The sequence below is a fragment of the Pollachius pollachius genome (assembly GCF_949987615.1).
Source record: "Pollachius pollachius genome assembly, chromosome: 6".
NCBI lineage: Eukaryota > Metazoa > Chordata > Actinopteri > Gadiformes > Gadidae > Pollachius > Pollachius pollachius.
In genome coordinates, this window is record NC_136939.1 from 5,367,688 (window position 1) to 5,379,538 (window position 11,851).

General features: G+C 42.5%; 1 protein-coding gene across 1 annotated transcript; it reads right to left on the reverse strand.

Annotated features, from left to right (window-relative positions):
- Positions 1 to 5,682: 5,682 nt before the first annotated feature.
- LOC307077577 (E3 ubiquitin-protein ligase TRIM35-like) lies at positions 5,683 to 10,379 on the reverse strand (the record flags this gene model as incomplete). Its single annotated transcript, XM_079739007.1, has 3 exons — positions 5,683 to 9,493; positions 9,644 to 9,660; positions 10,353 to 10,379. The coding sequence occupies 3 exons, from the start codon at positions 10,377 to 10,379 to the stop codon at positions 8,188 to 8,190; spliced, it is 1,350 nt and encodes a 449-aa protein (XP_079595133.1). The 3' UTR covers positions 5,683 to 8,187.
- Between the last annotated feature and the right edge of the window lie 1,472 nt (positions 10,380 to 11,851).

The following is an 11,851-nucleotide window of genomic DNA, read 5'->3' on the forward strand; positions in this document are numbered from 1 at the left end:
GCTACAATCAACAGATGTACTCCCGCTGCATGGGTCATCATTGCACTTAAAGCCGGGAGGTACAGAGAGAGAGAGAGAGAGAGAGAGAGAGAGAGAGAGAGAGAGAGAGAGAGACGAGAGAGAGCGAAAGACAGAGAGAGAGAAAGACGGAGAGTGTGGGAGAGAGAGAGAGTGAGAGAGAGAGAGAGAGAGAGAGAGAGAGAGAGAGAGAGAGAGAGAGAGAGAGAGTCAGTCGGTGGGAGTTGAGCTGTCTCAGTCCGGGGCAGCTGACAGCTGGGTTCAGAGGGGTCAGAGGTCACAACGAGGGGTGGTGTCAGGGAGGGGGGTAGGGAGGGATGAAGCGGAATCTAAAACAACAGGAAGAGCCTCATACACACAAACACACATATACATACACACACAAATTCGCATACACATGTATACACACAAAAAACCAGACCCACACACCATCAATTCCGGGAGAAGAGAGACGCAAAGGCCTCCGAAGGAATTCTCTCTCTCTCTCTCTCTCTCTCTCTCTCTCTCTCTCATAAACGATAAAAACTTACAAAATACTTTGTCTCTCCTCAGTAATACGGTTCACATTAAATGAAGCGCTCCTTTTCCAAACTCATCAGAACGAGGGAGCCCAGCGTGCAGAGGAGACGCTGGGAGGCTTTGTTTAATCAGGTGGATTCAGTGATAGGCTGAGAGACCGGCGGTGTGTGACGGAGACGTAGCAGCAGCCACTCTACAATCAGCACTGCTCTCGCTGACACACACACACACACACACACACACACACACACACACACACACTCCCTGCCAATACATATGCAAAAGTGCACTGTTGTACATGGTCCATTATTAGGGGTCCGAGTAGCGAAGCTGCTTGGCCCCTATTGTTTCTATAACGTTTTTTTTTTTTCTCAAATTCTGCAAAAGTCATACTGCAGCCTATACCGTAAGTCGAAAACTCTTGAAATTTTCAGGTATGGTTACCAATAACTCCCTCTAACCATAAACCCAAATTTGTGGTACTGCACCCAAAGGTGGCGCTATTGTAAAAAATCTTGAATTAGGCTTATTTCTCCTCACCACATTGACCTGGACTCAAAATCCTTTCAGAATATTAATCTCTAGAATCAGATGCATTTATAAAATCCATGGACTTATGCCCTAATATGATAAAGAGATTCCCTGGCTACAAAAATAATCAAAAATTCGCCAAAATCGCCACATAAAATCTTTCGACCAAGCCTCACAAAAATCATCAAACAGAATTTGTTTAACTTTGTTCCATTTGAGAAATATTGGCCAATAAAGTTGGGGCAGTTAGCCCATTATTCTTATATGACTATTTTGTTATTGTATAAAAAAACATATGACTATTATTAGGTGGATACCAATACCCCCCACTCCTAATAAACCCAAATTGTTTTACTGCACCCAAAGATGGCGCTATTTAAAAAAAATATGAACTAGCCTTATTTCTCCTTACGAGATTGACCTGGACTAAAAATTCTATCATCATATTAATCTCTAAAATCAGATGCATAATTTTCCCCACGGTCTTCTGCTCTAAAAAAAAATATTTTTCCCACAATTTCATAGAAAAGCCAAACGTCCACAGTTTCAATCTATTTAGCCTATGTGACCATTTTGTTGTTGTATAACTACCATATGGCTATCATTAGGTGGATACCATTAACAGTGCAAATTTTCAGATCTGTACTCTTTTAAGAAAGCCCTTAATTTTCTTGTGAAATGTGTGCTTGGAGTTTTCTGGATGTTGTGTGCTTATCAATAGACATTTTCACCATGTGAATGAGGGTACATTTTAGGTTTGTCAGTGGCTCAATGGGATAATTCCTTGTACTGGTGATCCTTAGTTTGAGAGTTCAAATCACGATTAGATAATTATGAACAAGCTGAACATGACATTCGGCTATTGCTCTGTCACATGAAAGCCAAGGCACAGTATGGCATTAAGGGGAACATCAATATCTTTCCTTCATAATTATATGTCATATTTATATATCTTCCATTAGTGTGTTCTTGACTTTTCATTTTTAATCACCGCTTGCGGTTATATTTTGTATTTGTATTTTCTTATTGTATTTTCTATTTTGCACTACTGTTAACGGTTATTTGCGCTATCCTCTTTGCTGCTGTAACCCTGCAAATTTCCCCACTGTGGGACTAATAAAGGATTATCTTATCTTATCTTAAGAGTACATGCATCCATGGCGAAATTACCTGTTTTAGCAAGATGCACGATGATGTACAGTACCATGGTGGGAACAATAAATTATTGTTCCCACCATGGTTTACCTTTTGAATGAATTGTTTGGGCCGAGTCAGACTCGAGACTGGAGCTCCTTCGTGGGCCATCAGAGAGAACGGTAGGCTAATGTCTAGGGAACGTATCCTTCATCAGATCATGTTTTAAAGCAGTTCCTCAAATGGAGTTGTGGAAGGTGAGAACAGCATCTGTACGACCATCGCACCAAACTGATACGAAAGCCTTTTAGCATACATGTATTGAGGTCGTTTAAAAGTAGTCTATGGTGACTATGCCTAACTGAGCATATTACTTTAACCAAGTCAGAAAGGTCCCAGGTCAGTTAAGCTCTCTGGTGAGAGGACTCCAAACCAACAGCCTCTCATCACAAATGTTTTGCTGCCCCTTAGTGGCCGCTGTATGTAACTGTAGGATGTACTTGATCACATTTGCGCACTCACCATTTGACCCCATTTTTTTAAAAAAAATCTCTCAGTCCTGTTTACATACCAAAAGATGATTTTTCTTCTTAAAATCAAACTTTATTGATTTCAAAATCAAAATGACAATCAGGCCTTCCAATTACCTGTGAAGCTGCCACAACAACCACCCTGATCGATTTAATAACTAACACTAATACTTGTTTATGCCTTACATTTACGCAATACATAATCCTGTTACATTTATTCAGTAATAATCAATAATTGTAGATATCAAACCTATAACATGATCTTACGTAATAAGGGAACCATACAGCAGGGGTTGGCAACTGGCGGCCCGTGGGCCATAACTGGCCCGCAAGACATAATATCTGGCCCGCCAGATTATTCTGAAGTTATATTATTATTATTTATCTGTTAGCTTCAAGGTAAAGGGCCGGATACAGTCAACTTTTTTTTCTTTCACAACCGTTTTTGAATTTAAATGTATCAAATCCTGCTACTACTCCCGGAAGGTTAGAGACACACTCGTCACAGTCATGCGTAAGCTGTGGGGGGCTGAGCGGGAGTTATTGGAAACTATGCAATATTAAATGAAATGGAACCCCCCTCTATGGCCTATATACAACCACCATGGCGACCCAACATTACGTATTTTTGTGTGATACTGCATGCAGAGAAAGGCAGGAGTAGTTGACAAAAGTCCACAAAAGATTTTAGACGCCAAGCTCAGAGACTTTGCTGTTTAAAGCAAGTAGAGTCTCTGATGAGGCTACTTCGCCTACAGCTCTTCTAACAGTGAGAATAGGAACAGAGGTTTGTGTGCGCGCACTCAGTCAGCACCCGCCATGGTGTGTGTATATGTGCGTGTGTGTATATGTGCGTGTGCGTGTGTGTGCGCGCAGTCAATCAGCACCCGCCATGATGTGTGTGTGTGTGTGTGTGTGTGTGTGTGTGTATGTGTGTGTGTGCAGTCAGTCATCACCCGCCGTGGTGTGTGTGTGTGTTGTGTTGTGTTGTGTGAAGTGTTGGTTGGCTGCTTTTTTAGGTGCGCACTACTGCTCCCTCTCCAGCATAAGGCCTTTCTACACTGCCAAGCCGGTTCGGTCGAAACTTGGCACGCCCGAGGCGTAAAATCCCTCGTCACGGCGCAGGCTTTCTTGGTTCAGTGGAGAAGGCGGGGCTGCGCATGGTCTAAACCTCTTTAGAAAAATTTGCATATTTCAGATTGTCTTTATTTTTTTATGAATGAAGACACCCGCATGCAAGAATGAGTTCACGTCTGAGTGTAGACTACAGACGCGATTATTTACAAGTGCAAAAAACGCCAACATGTTCTTTATTTTGCTGACCACTTGTTTTTTATCCCGACAGAAGCCTCGTAAGGACAGTTCCTCTGCGTCTCTCTCGTAGATCGCACCATCTTTCAACATCTTTGTTTAATACGACTGCATCACCTTCTCTCACATGATCAGCAGCTCGCAGATTTCACTTTCTCTCCAGTTGGAACTGCTCATGATGATATCGCTGCGTTGTCTCTGTCGAAACAGTGCAGCCCCCCCCCCCCCCCCTCCTCCCCCCAGCGAAAAAGGCGTGCATAAGACGGCATATACAGGAAAGGAGGAGCGGCTTTACGCGTGGCCTTTGCTTTATGAGACCCTTTCTACGGACACTTTAACCTGGCAGACTCCGCTGGAGAACCAGGCTGACAACTGCACAACTTTTTCACTTTATCTTCATATTCAGGGTTAAGACTAAGAGTTATTGGAGGACGAGATCAAATAAAGTAATTCAAATACCAACGGGTTGTCCCCCGCTCGGCTACATTATGAAATAACTTATTTTTCTTTTTTAATACAATAATCACAATCAAGTTTTCTGTTTATAACGTGATCAGGCATGACATTCACGTGATTAGGGCATACACTTGTTGATGTGTACGTCTTTAAAGAATCATCTAGTGCTTGGTAGGCATATGACTAAGCCAGCTGACGGGTCTGCGCTGCAGTTCCAGATGCAATCAATTTCTTGAACCTTTGATAATGTTCTGGCCGGCCACCTACTGGCTGGAAAAAGAAATGTCCCGAGGCCAAACTTAGTTGCAGACCCCTGCCATTAGGGTTGCCACCCGTCCCGTAAAATACGGAATTGTCCTTTATTTGGCAATTAAATGTTGCGTCCCGTATTGAACCAATACGGTACGCGATTTGTTCTGTATTTCCATAAATGTCCAATACACATGTTTGTCACACACACAAACACTAAATCTAACAATAATGATAAAAACAAAACACAGGGAATACCAAGGCCAGCAAAATTGTTGCGGCGGGATCTACGCAGGACCCACTCCGGTCCTGTGTGTCTGCGCATGCGTGTGGTGGTCACGGTTGCCTAGCGACAGACACACTGGCGTTGCTCACAAAACCCGCGCCTTTTAAAAATGCCCACAACACCCGATACTCCACCACGTCCTCAAAAGCGGAAACGCTTGCAGAAGTACAGACGTGAGTGGGAAGAGGCACATCCTTGGCTGGACAGCGTCAGTGGAGATGTTTACAAGGCAAATTGTTAAATATGTCGGCGAGTGTTTTCAGTGGCGCACGGTGGGCTGTCTGACATCAGACAGCATGCAACAGGAGAGCAGCACTGCAGACACGAAAGATCACAGAAGACCCAAGCGTCAGCGTCACAGTTCTTCATACCCCAATCATCTCCTGAGATTCATACGGTATGGGACATTATGTTGTGATTGATTTCCTATCTGGTTGTGCTTTTGCCAGAAGATGGCAGTGCATGGGCAGAGCCTATTTTAGTAAACTGTTGTGGTTTGATTAATTGTTTAGGATGTTGAGTTTTTAAAGTCGAATGAACGATAATTTATTTAATATACAGTAGTATTAGCCAATTTAAATATTATATATGGCCATTTAAAGAACAAATCATACTAATGGATTAAAAGTTAATAAATAAATAAATAAATACATTTGTTAAAAGAAGACGTTTATTCTTTAATATATATATATACATTTCCTAGATTAAAAATGTTTGTAGAGCTTTCTGTGTATTCTGTGTCAAAATGTTTATATTTTTGTTCAGTGATCATTACATAAATTATATTATTAGTGTGGTTTAACTGTTTGGATGACCTGACTTCCTTTCAAGTCATAAGACAGGCAGCAGACAAATACTGTTCAATTTAATTAACAATATGTCATCCCACTCCTCCCCTCTAGGTTACCGCAGCTGAGGTTACACAGGTGTACCACACAGTCAGACACAACCTCAGCTACAACAGTGCTGACTGTGCACATAAACTGAATCAAAAGATTCTCCAGGATTCAAAAATTGTAAAAAAAAAAAAAAAAAAAGACTATCGGGAGAACAAAGGCAGAGGCAGTGGTTAAAGATGTCCTTGCTCCAAAGGCAGTGGCTGATATTCTCAAGGCCCTAACATCAGATAAACCCCTCCCATTTTCCATTCAGACAGATGCATCAAATAAAGGCAACAGGAAGATGTTCCCCCTTGCTGTTCAATACTTCAGTCCAGAATGCGGGGTCACCAACAAAATGCTGGATCTCATTGAAAATGCAGATGAATCCGCTGCTGGGATTGTAGCTCTCATAGAGCAGTCGCTTGACAAATGTGGCTTATCGTTTGATCAAGTGACAGCATTTAGTGCAGACAATACAAATGTGAATTACGGAATTCAAAACTCAAAGATCTGCTGCAAGGAAACTGCCATGCCCATATTGTGCACAACACAGTGAAGCATGCTCTTGACCAGCTCACTGTAGATGTGGAAAATATTGTGCTGAAGGTCTATGCCTTCTTTTCCACATCTGCCAAACGAAGAGAATCACTCAAAGAGTTTTGTAGGTTTTGTGATGTTGAGTTCCAGGAAATTCTGCGACATGTCACAACCAGGTGGCTCTCCCTTAATCCAGCCATCACCCGGCTAATGCAAACCTGGATTGCACTGAAATCATACTTCATCAGCCTGGGGGAGGAGTGTCCCAAACAACTGAGCATTGTTAAAGCTCAGTGAGGACTCAACTGAGGAAGATGGAGACATTGTGGAGGTTTACCTTCGTTTCTGCAATAATATCCTCTCTCTCTTTGAGGAAGTTGTAAAGAAGCTGGAGAGTGATGAAACCACCTGTGTTGAGTTATATTCCATCATGGATAACTTCAAGCAAAAGCTCACACAGAGACGAGATGACCAGTTCTATGGCTACTTAACTAAAGTGAAGCTGCAGCGTCTCCGTCCACGTGATGCAGACATGGCAAGGGCAGATTTTACTGCATTTCTCAACACAGCACTCTCATATGTTGAGAAATGTTGAGAAACTTTTCTGAAGACAACTGGTTGCTCTCACTGCAACCTCTCTCTCTGCACCATGGCACCATGACCTTTAGTGACATTGAGAGGGTGACCACCAAGCTCAACCTCATCCATAAAGTCAACATGGATGAACTTTATGATGAATGCTCCACAGCAAAACCCATTCTGAAGAGGCTCAAAGAAGATGCTGAAGATGAATGGAAGTCCAAAGGTGTGGCTGCCAGGTGGGTGGCTCTCTTTCAAGTAGCTGACCTGCCTAACATGCTGTCTATCACTAGCCACATCCTGAGCATCCCAGCATCCACCTGATATGTGGAAAGGATCTTCTCCAGAATGGCCAACAAATGGAGTGACTGCAGGAACAGGTGCCCCACAGAGCTCATGAGAAGTGAGCTTCTGATCACTCTCAACTTTGAGCAGTCCTGTTCAGAGTTTTACAACAGCGCTTTGAAAGACAAAGAGTTACTCAGTGCTGCAAGGAGTAACAAGAAGTACACCTGGAAAAATAAGTAACAGTTTTGAGGGAAGGAGTAATGTTGAGGGAAGGAGTAATGTTTTGCACTTTCTTTTTTTACATAAGTGTTTTTGTTGTTTTTTTGTACTGTTTTTTTTCGTAAAAATGTTCAAAGAGAGTCCCTATAGTTATGCACTTAAAAAGTTACATGAAGTTCTCAGTTTATTTAGTGTATATTTTAAAAGTTCATTGTTGCACACGCCACACAAAGAGATTTCATTCATTCATTCATTCATGCACTTTATAAGAGAATGTTAATTGGTAATAAAGCATTTCAAGCTTTAAGTACGACTAATTGCTTTCTTGATCACCCCTTTACTAAAAACACCAGCACAAAATAAAACATACCACTGCTGTGGGTGCCCCGCCCCGCAGGAGTCGGGCCCGTGGTGGGCGTCCCTTATTTTCATTTCTGAAAGGTGGCAACCCTACCTGCCATACAGCATTCGTCTCTAACCATGTGACGAGGAAACATGCATGTCTTAAAATTATTCTTCGCATTATTTAAATCCTTCAGTGTTCCATCGCTTATGGATCAACAAGGACAATACAGAATATGGTTTAGAACACAGAAATAAAGAGCAGCACAGGTACACTCACATGGATCCTAACTCCCAGGGCCCACTGTTACAGCTCCTTCCCTGGGGAAATCTTCAAAGGAACTGTAGCAGTGGAATTGATAAATGGAAATAGTACAGACAATGATGTGCACTTCCATGAGTGTATTGTCTGGTTGGTTTCAGGATCAATGAAGGACATTTCATAAGTGGTCCGATCCCACTTGATTCTGACCCTCTGTAACTTCTGCATCAATGGGAGATCAACCCATCCTCCAAATTGAAATGATGATACTGATCTGTATCTACCGTTATGTAACTCTATTTTGAAAAAAATATCAAGCATCATCAAAAAATCACCGGAGCCCGGCCGAAACGACAACATCCCATAATGTTCTGGCTGTTTTCCTTCGTTGCCCGTCCTGACACCCAGCTCCCACTGAGAGCTGTCTCCCACCTCTACCTCCCAGGTCCCTGATTTAAGTGGCTCAGATCCCAGCACGCCATGCTTCAGCCTCTCTGGGTTCTCAGGGAGCTGTTGTCTCGCTCCACGTCTCACGCTGGTCAGGTCCTCAGACAGGTGGAGATCGGGGCCAGCGGTGTTGGGGTCCAGGATCACAGGAAAGTAGGAGACGTTCTCCTCCAGCTTCTTCCAGACTGCGTAGGCCAGGTTGCCCAGGTGTTTGGCCACGTCCAGCAGCGCTCCCTTGGGTAGAGGTGGCGAGGGACGGGGCTGAGCTACTTTCTCTCTTGTAGCCTTGAACTTCTTCAGGAAGGAAATGTCTCCAGCCACCAGCTGCTGCTCCGTCTCGGTGACTGTGTGCGAAATGGTTTCTATCTGCTTCGACAACTCCTTAATCTCCTCCTTCATCTTCTGACCTTTCAACTGCTCTTCGTCTCTCAGCGCAGTGATCCTGGACTTCTCTTCATCTTTGAGAAACTGGTGAAGCCTCTCAAACTCCTTTTGAATCTGTCTCTCGGTGTGCGCGGTCTGGACATTAATGTGCGCTGCTATGTCCTCACACTTTCTCTTGGTCTCAACGAAGTGCGCTAACTTCTCCTTCTGAGGTTTTAGTAATTTCTGGATTTCCTCCCTGTGGCTCGCGGCAGCTTCATCCACTGGAAGGAATCTGTGGTTGGCGTGTTTTTTAGAATGTCGACAGATGAGACACGCCGTCTCCAGGTCATCGAGACAGAAGAGCTTGAGTTTTTCATCGTGCAGAGGGCAGAGATCCACGTTCCCCCGCTGAAAGGCCTCCGACAGGTTCTTCAGAGCAATGTTCCTGAGTGGTTTGGTCTTTGATCTCTTCTTGCAAAGTGGACACTGCTGTTGCTGTTTTTCTGTCCACCATGTCTGCAGACAGCCTTTGCAGAAACTGTGACAACACGATAGGATAACAGGGTCATTAAAGATGTCAAAGCAAATAGAACAGGACAGATCGTCAACTAGGGATGATGTGTACGCCATTGAGTGAACCAAAGCGACTGATCAGACAGCTATGTGAGGACTGGTGTTCTCTCGTTACCTCGCTTTTGCTTTCACCTTACAAGTTTTGCTTTCAGTTTGTATCAGAACGGAGTGGCTCTGATCGACAGTATGAAAATGGCCACTGTCTCCTCAGTTCTTAAATGTATTAGTTTATAATTATTTGAGAAAATATTATTATATTTCTATATTAACAGCATCGTAAATGGACTATATAACAATCTGAAACTTGTCATGTTTGGAATTGCCATGAAAAGCCTCAAAGAAAGGGGGAAGTGCGTATTGGCGAAAAGCAACGCCTCCTTCGGGTTCAACTCAAGGCTGCTTAATCACTATTCCATATTATACCAAACTGAGAGCAGATCTTGCAGTAGGCTTTTTTTATTATTTTCATTTCATGAAAAAAAAAAAAAGATCAAAGATCATAACAAAACGAATGAATGAAAAGTAAAAAATAATTTAAGGCCTAATACAGCATTGGGCCTTATATTATTTACATTTTTCATTTCATACTAAAAACATATCAAAGATCACAACAAAACGCCGATAATTTCTGAATAAAGTGCTAAGTAGATGGTAGCCTGTGTGTGCTACTCAAGCCCGTTTAAAATTAGACCAGTCTAGCGCCTATTGGAGCTGGACGACCTAGAATGCTTTTGAAATTCGGTCTTTTAACTTTGAGATACAGAACTGAGCATATTAATCCAACTAATCCAACGCAGAAGTGCAAACATCCCATTGTCCCGTACTTGGCAACTGATTTGATCCCTTATCATATTGGCCATCAGCTCACATCTAGACAACTTGGTGTTGCTTTGGTGTTGCTAAGCCAAATCTTAGTGTTGCTATAGCTACAGCAAGCAACACCCTTGCGCCGCCACTGTACTCTCCTCCTTGTTCCTCCCGAAATGTCTTGCGATATTGATACCTATAAATAAAACAACTAAAACAGTCCGCAGGGGGAGGCCCCCTGCGGACTGTTTTAGTTGTTTTATTTTTCTTATGTTTTGTGCGCATGCTATGTGTGACCAGCCTGGCTCCGCCCGCCTAAGTACTTCCGCTCAATTTTCTTTTCCCTTCATTACTACGTCTGGGTCTGCGGTATATTCTTGGGTTTTCTCCATCCAAATTTTGTGCGTCCAATCAGCGAACAGAGGGAGTGGCTGAGAACAATGACGTTAAAGTCAGCTCTCGTTGACGGACATCTTCACGCACGACGTTTGGTTTGGCAGGGGTCGGCAACCCTAGGCACGGGTCCCACCACTGGCACGGGGCAGCATAATCATTGGCACACTTAATTTTTATTTTTATTTTATTTTTATTAAAAAAATTCACAGCACAATGCGGCAGCATTATCATTGCTACCGATTTTTTTGCACTTTATTCGGTGGGATCAATTAATAGTTTTAAAACCTATGTTGTGAGTAATAGAGAAGATAATATTTAAAATATTGTTGCAAGTGGCCTGTATGCATCGCCTTCACATGGTTTTGCAAAGCTGTACATGTCTTAGAGATACTGATGTGGATGGTTCCAACATTCTCATATATTCTCGTTTTTTACATTTCTCACAGTCCAAATATGTTTTTGAATGAGTTTCTGAAAATGGTGCTTTAAGATGGGACATATGTTATTATAATTTGTAAGCCCATGTTGCAAATATAACAACCAAAAAAACCTTTAAAATGTTGACGCATGATTGTGGACTATATGGAAATAATACAATTCCAGGTCTTCTGGAAATGTTTTTGGTCGCTGTGTCATAATTCAGCTTAATTTTTAATATATTGTTGCTTAAGGCACACTCATTAACGAGTAAATGTCAAACTGGCACTGCATGTTGAAAAGGTTGCTGACCCCTGGTTTACAGCATGAGCACAACGTGATTCCCGGCCAAACGTTAGCGATTGGTTATGGCAGATCCAGAGCGGCACTGGGAAGATCCAATAGTTTTAAACTTCAACAGACACCCGCCTTCAAGTGAATTAACGTTTGTCAATTGAGTAGGTCCAGACTCTCTGTACAAATGAAATGAAGTACGAGAGTTTGGTAGGACCAGGCTAATGTGTGACTGTAGACTACTGCTGCTCCTCTTGGCCAGGACACTGGAAGAGATGTTTAATCTCAATGATGATTATTATTTTCAACTAACCAATAGTAGTTGCCTTGCATTTTAAGATGTCAATGCACTTTTCAGCCCTGAATAACAGCAAAAGCTACTAAATTATTGATTTGCATGCATTGTATA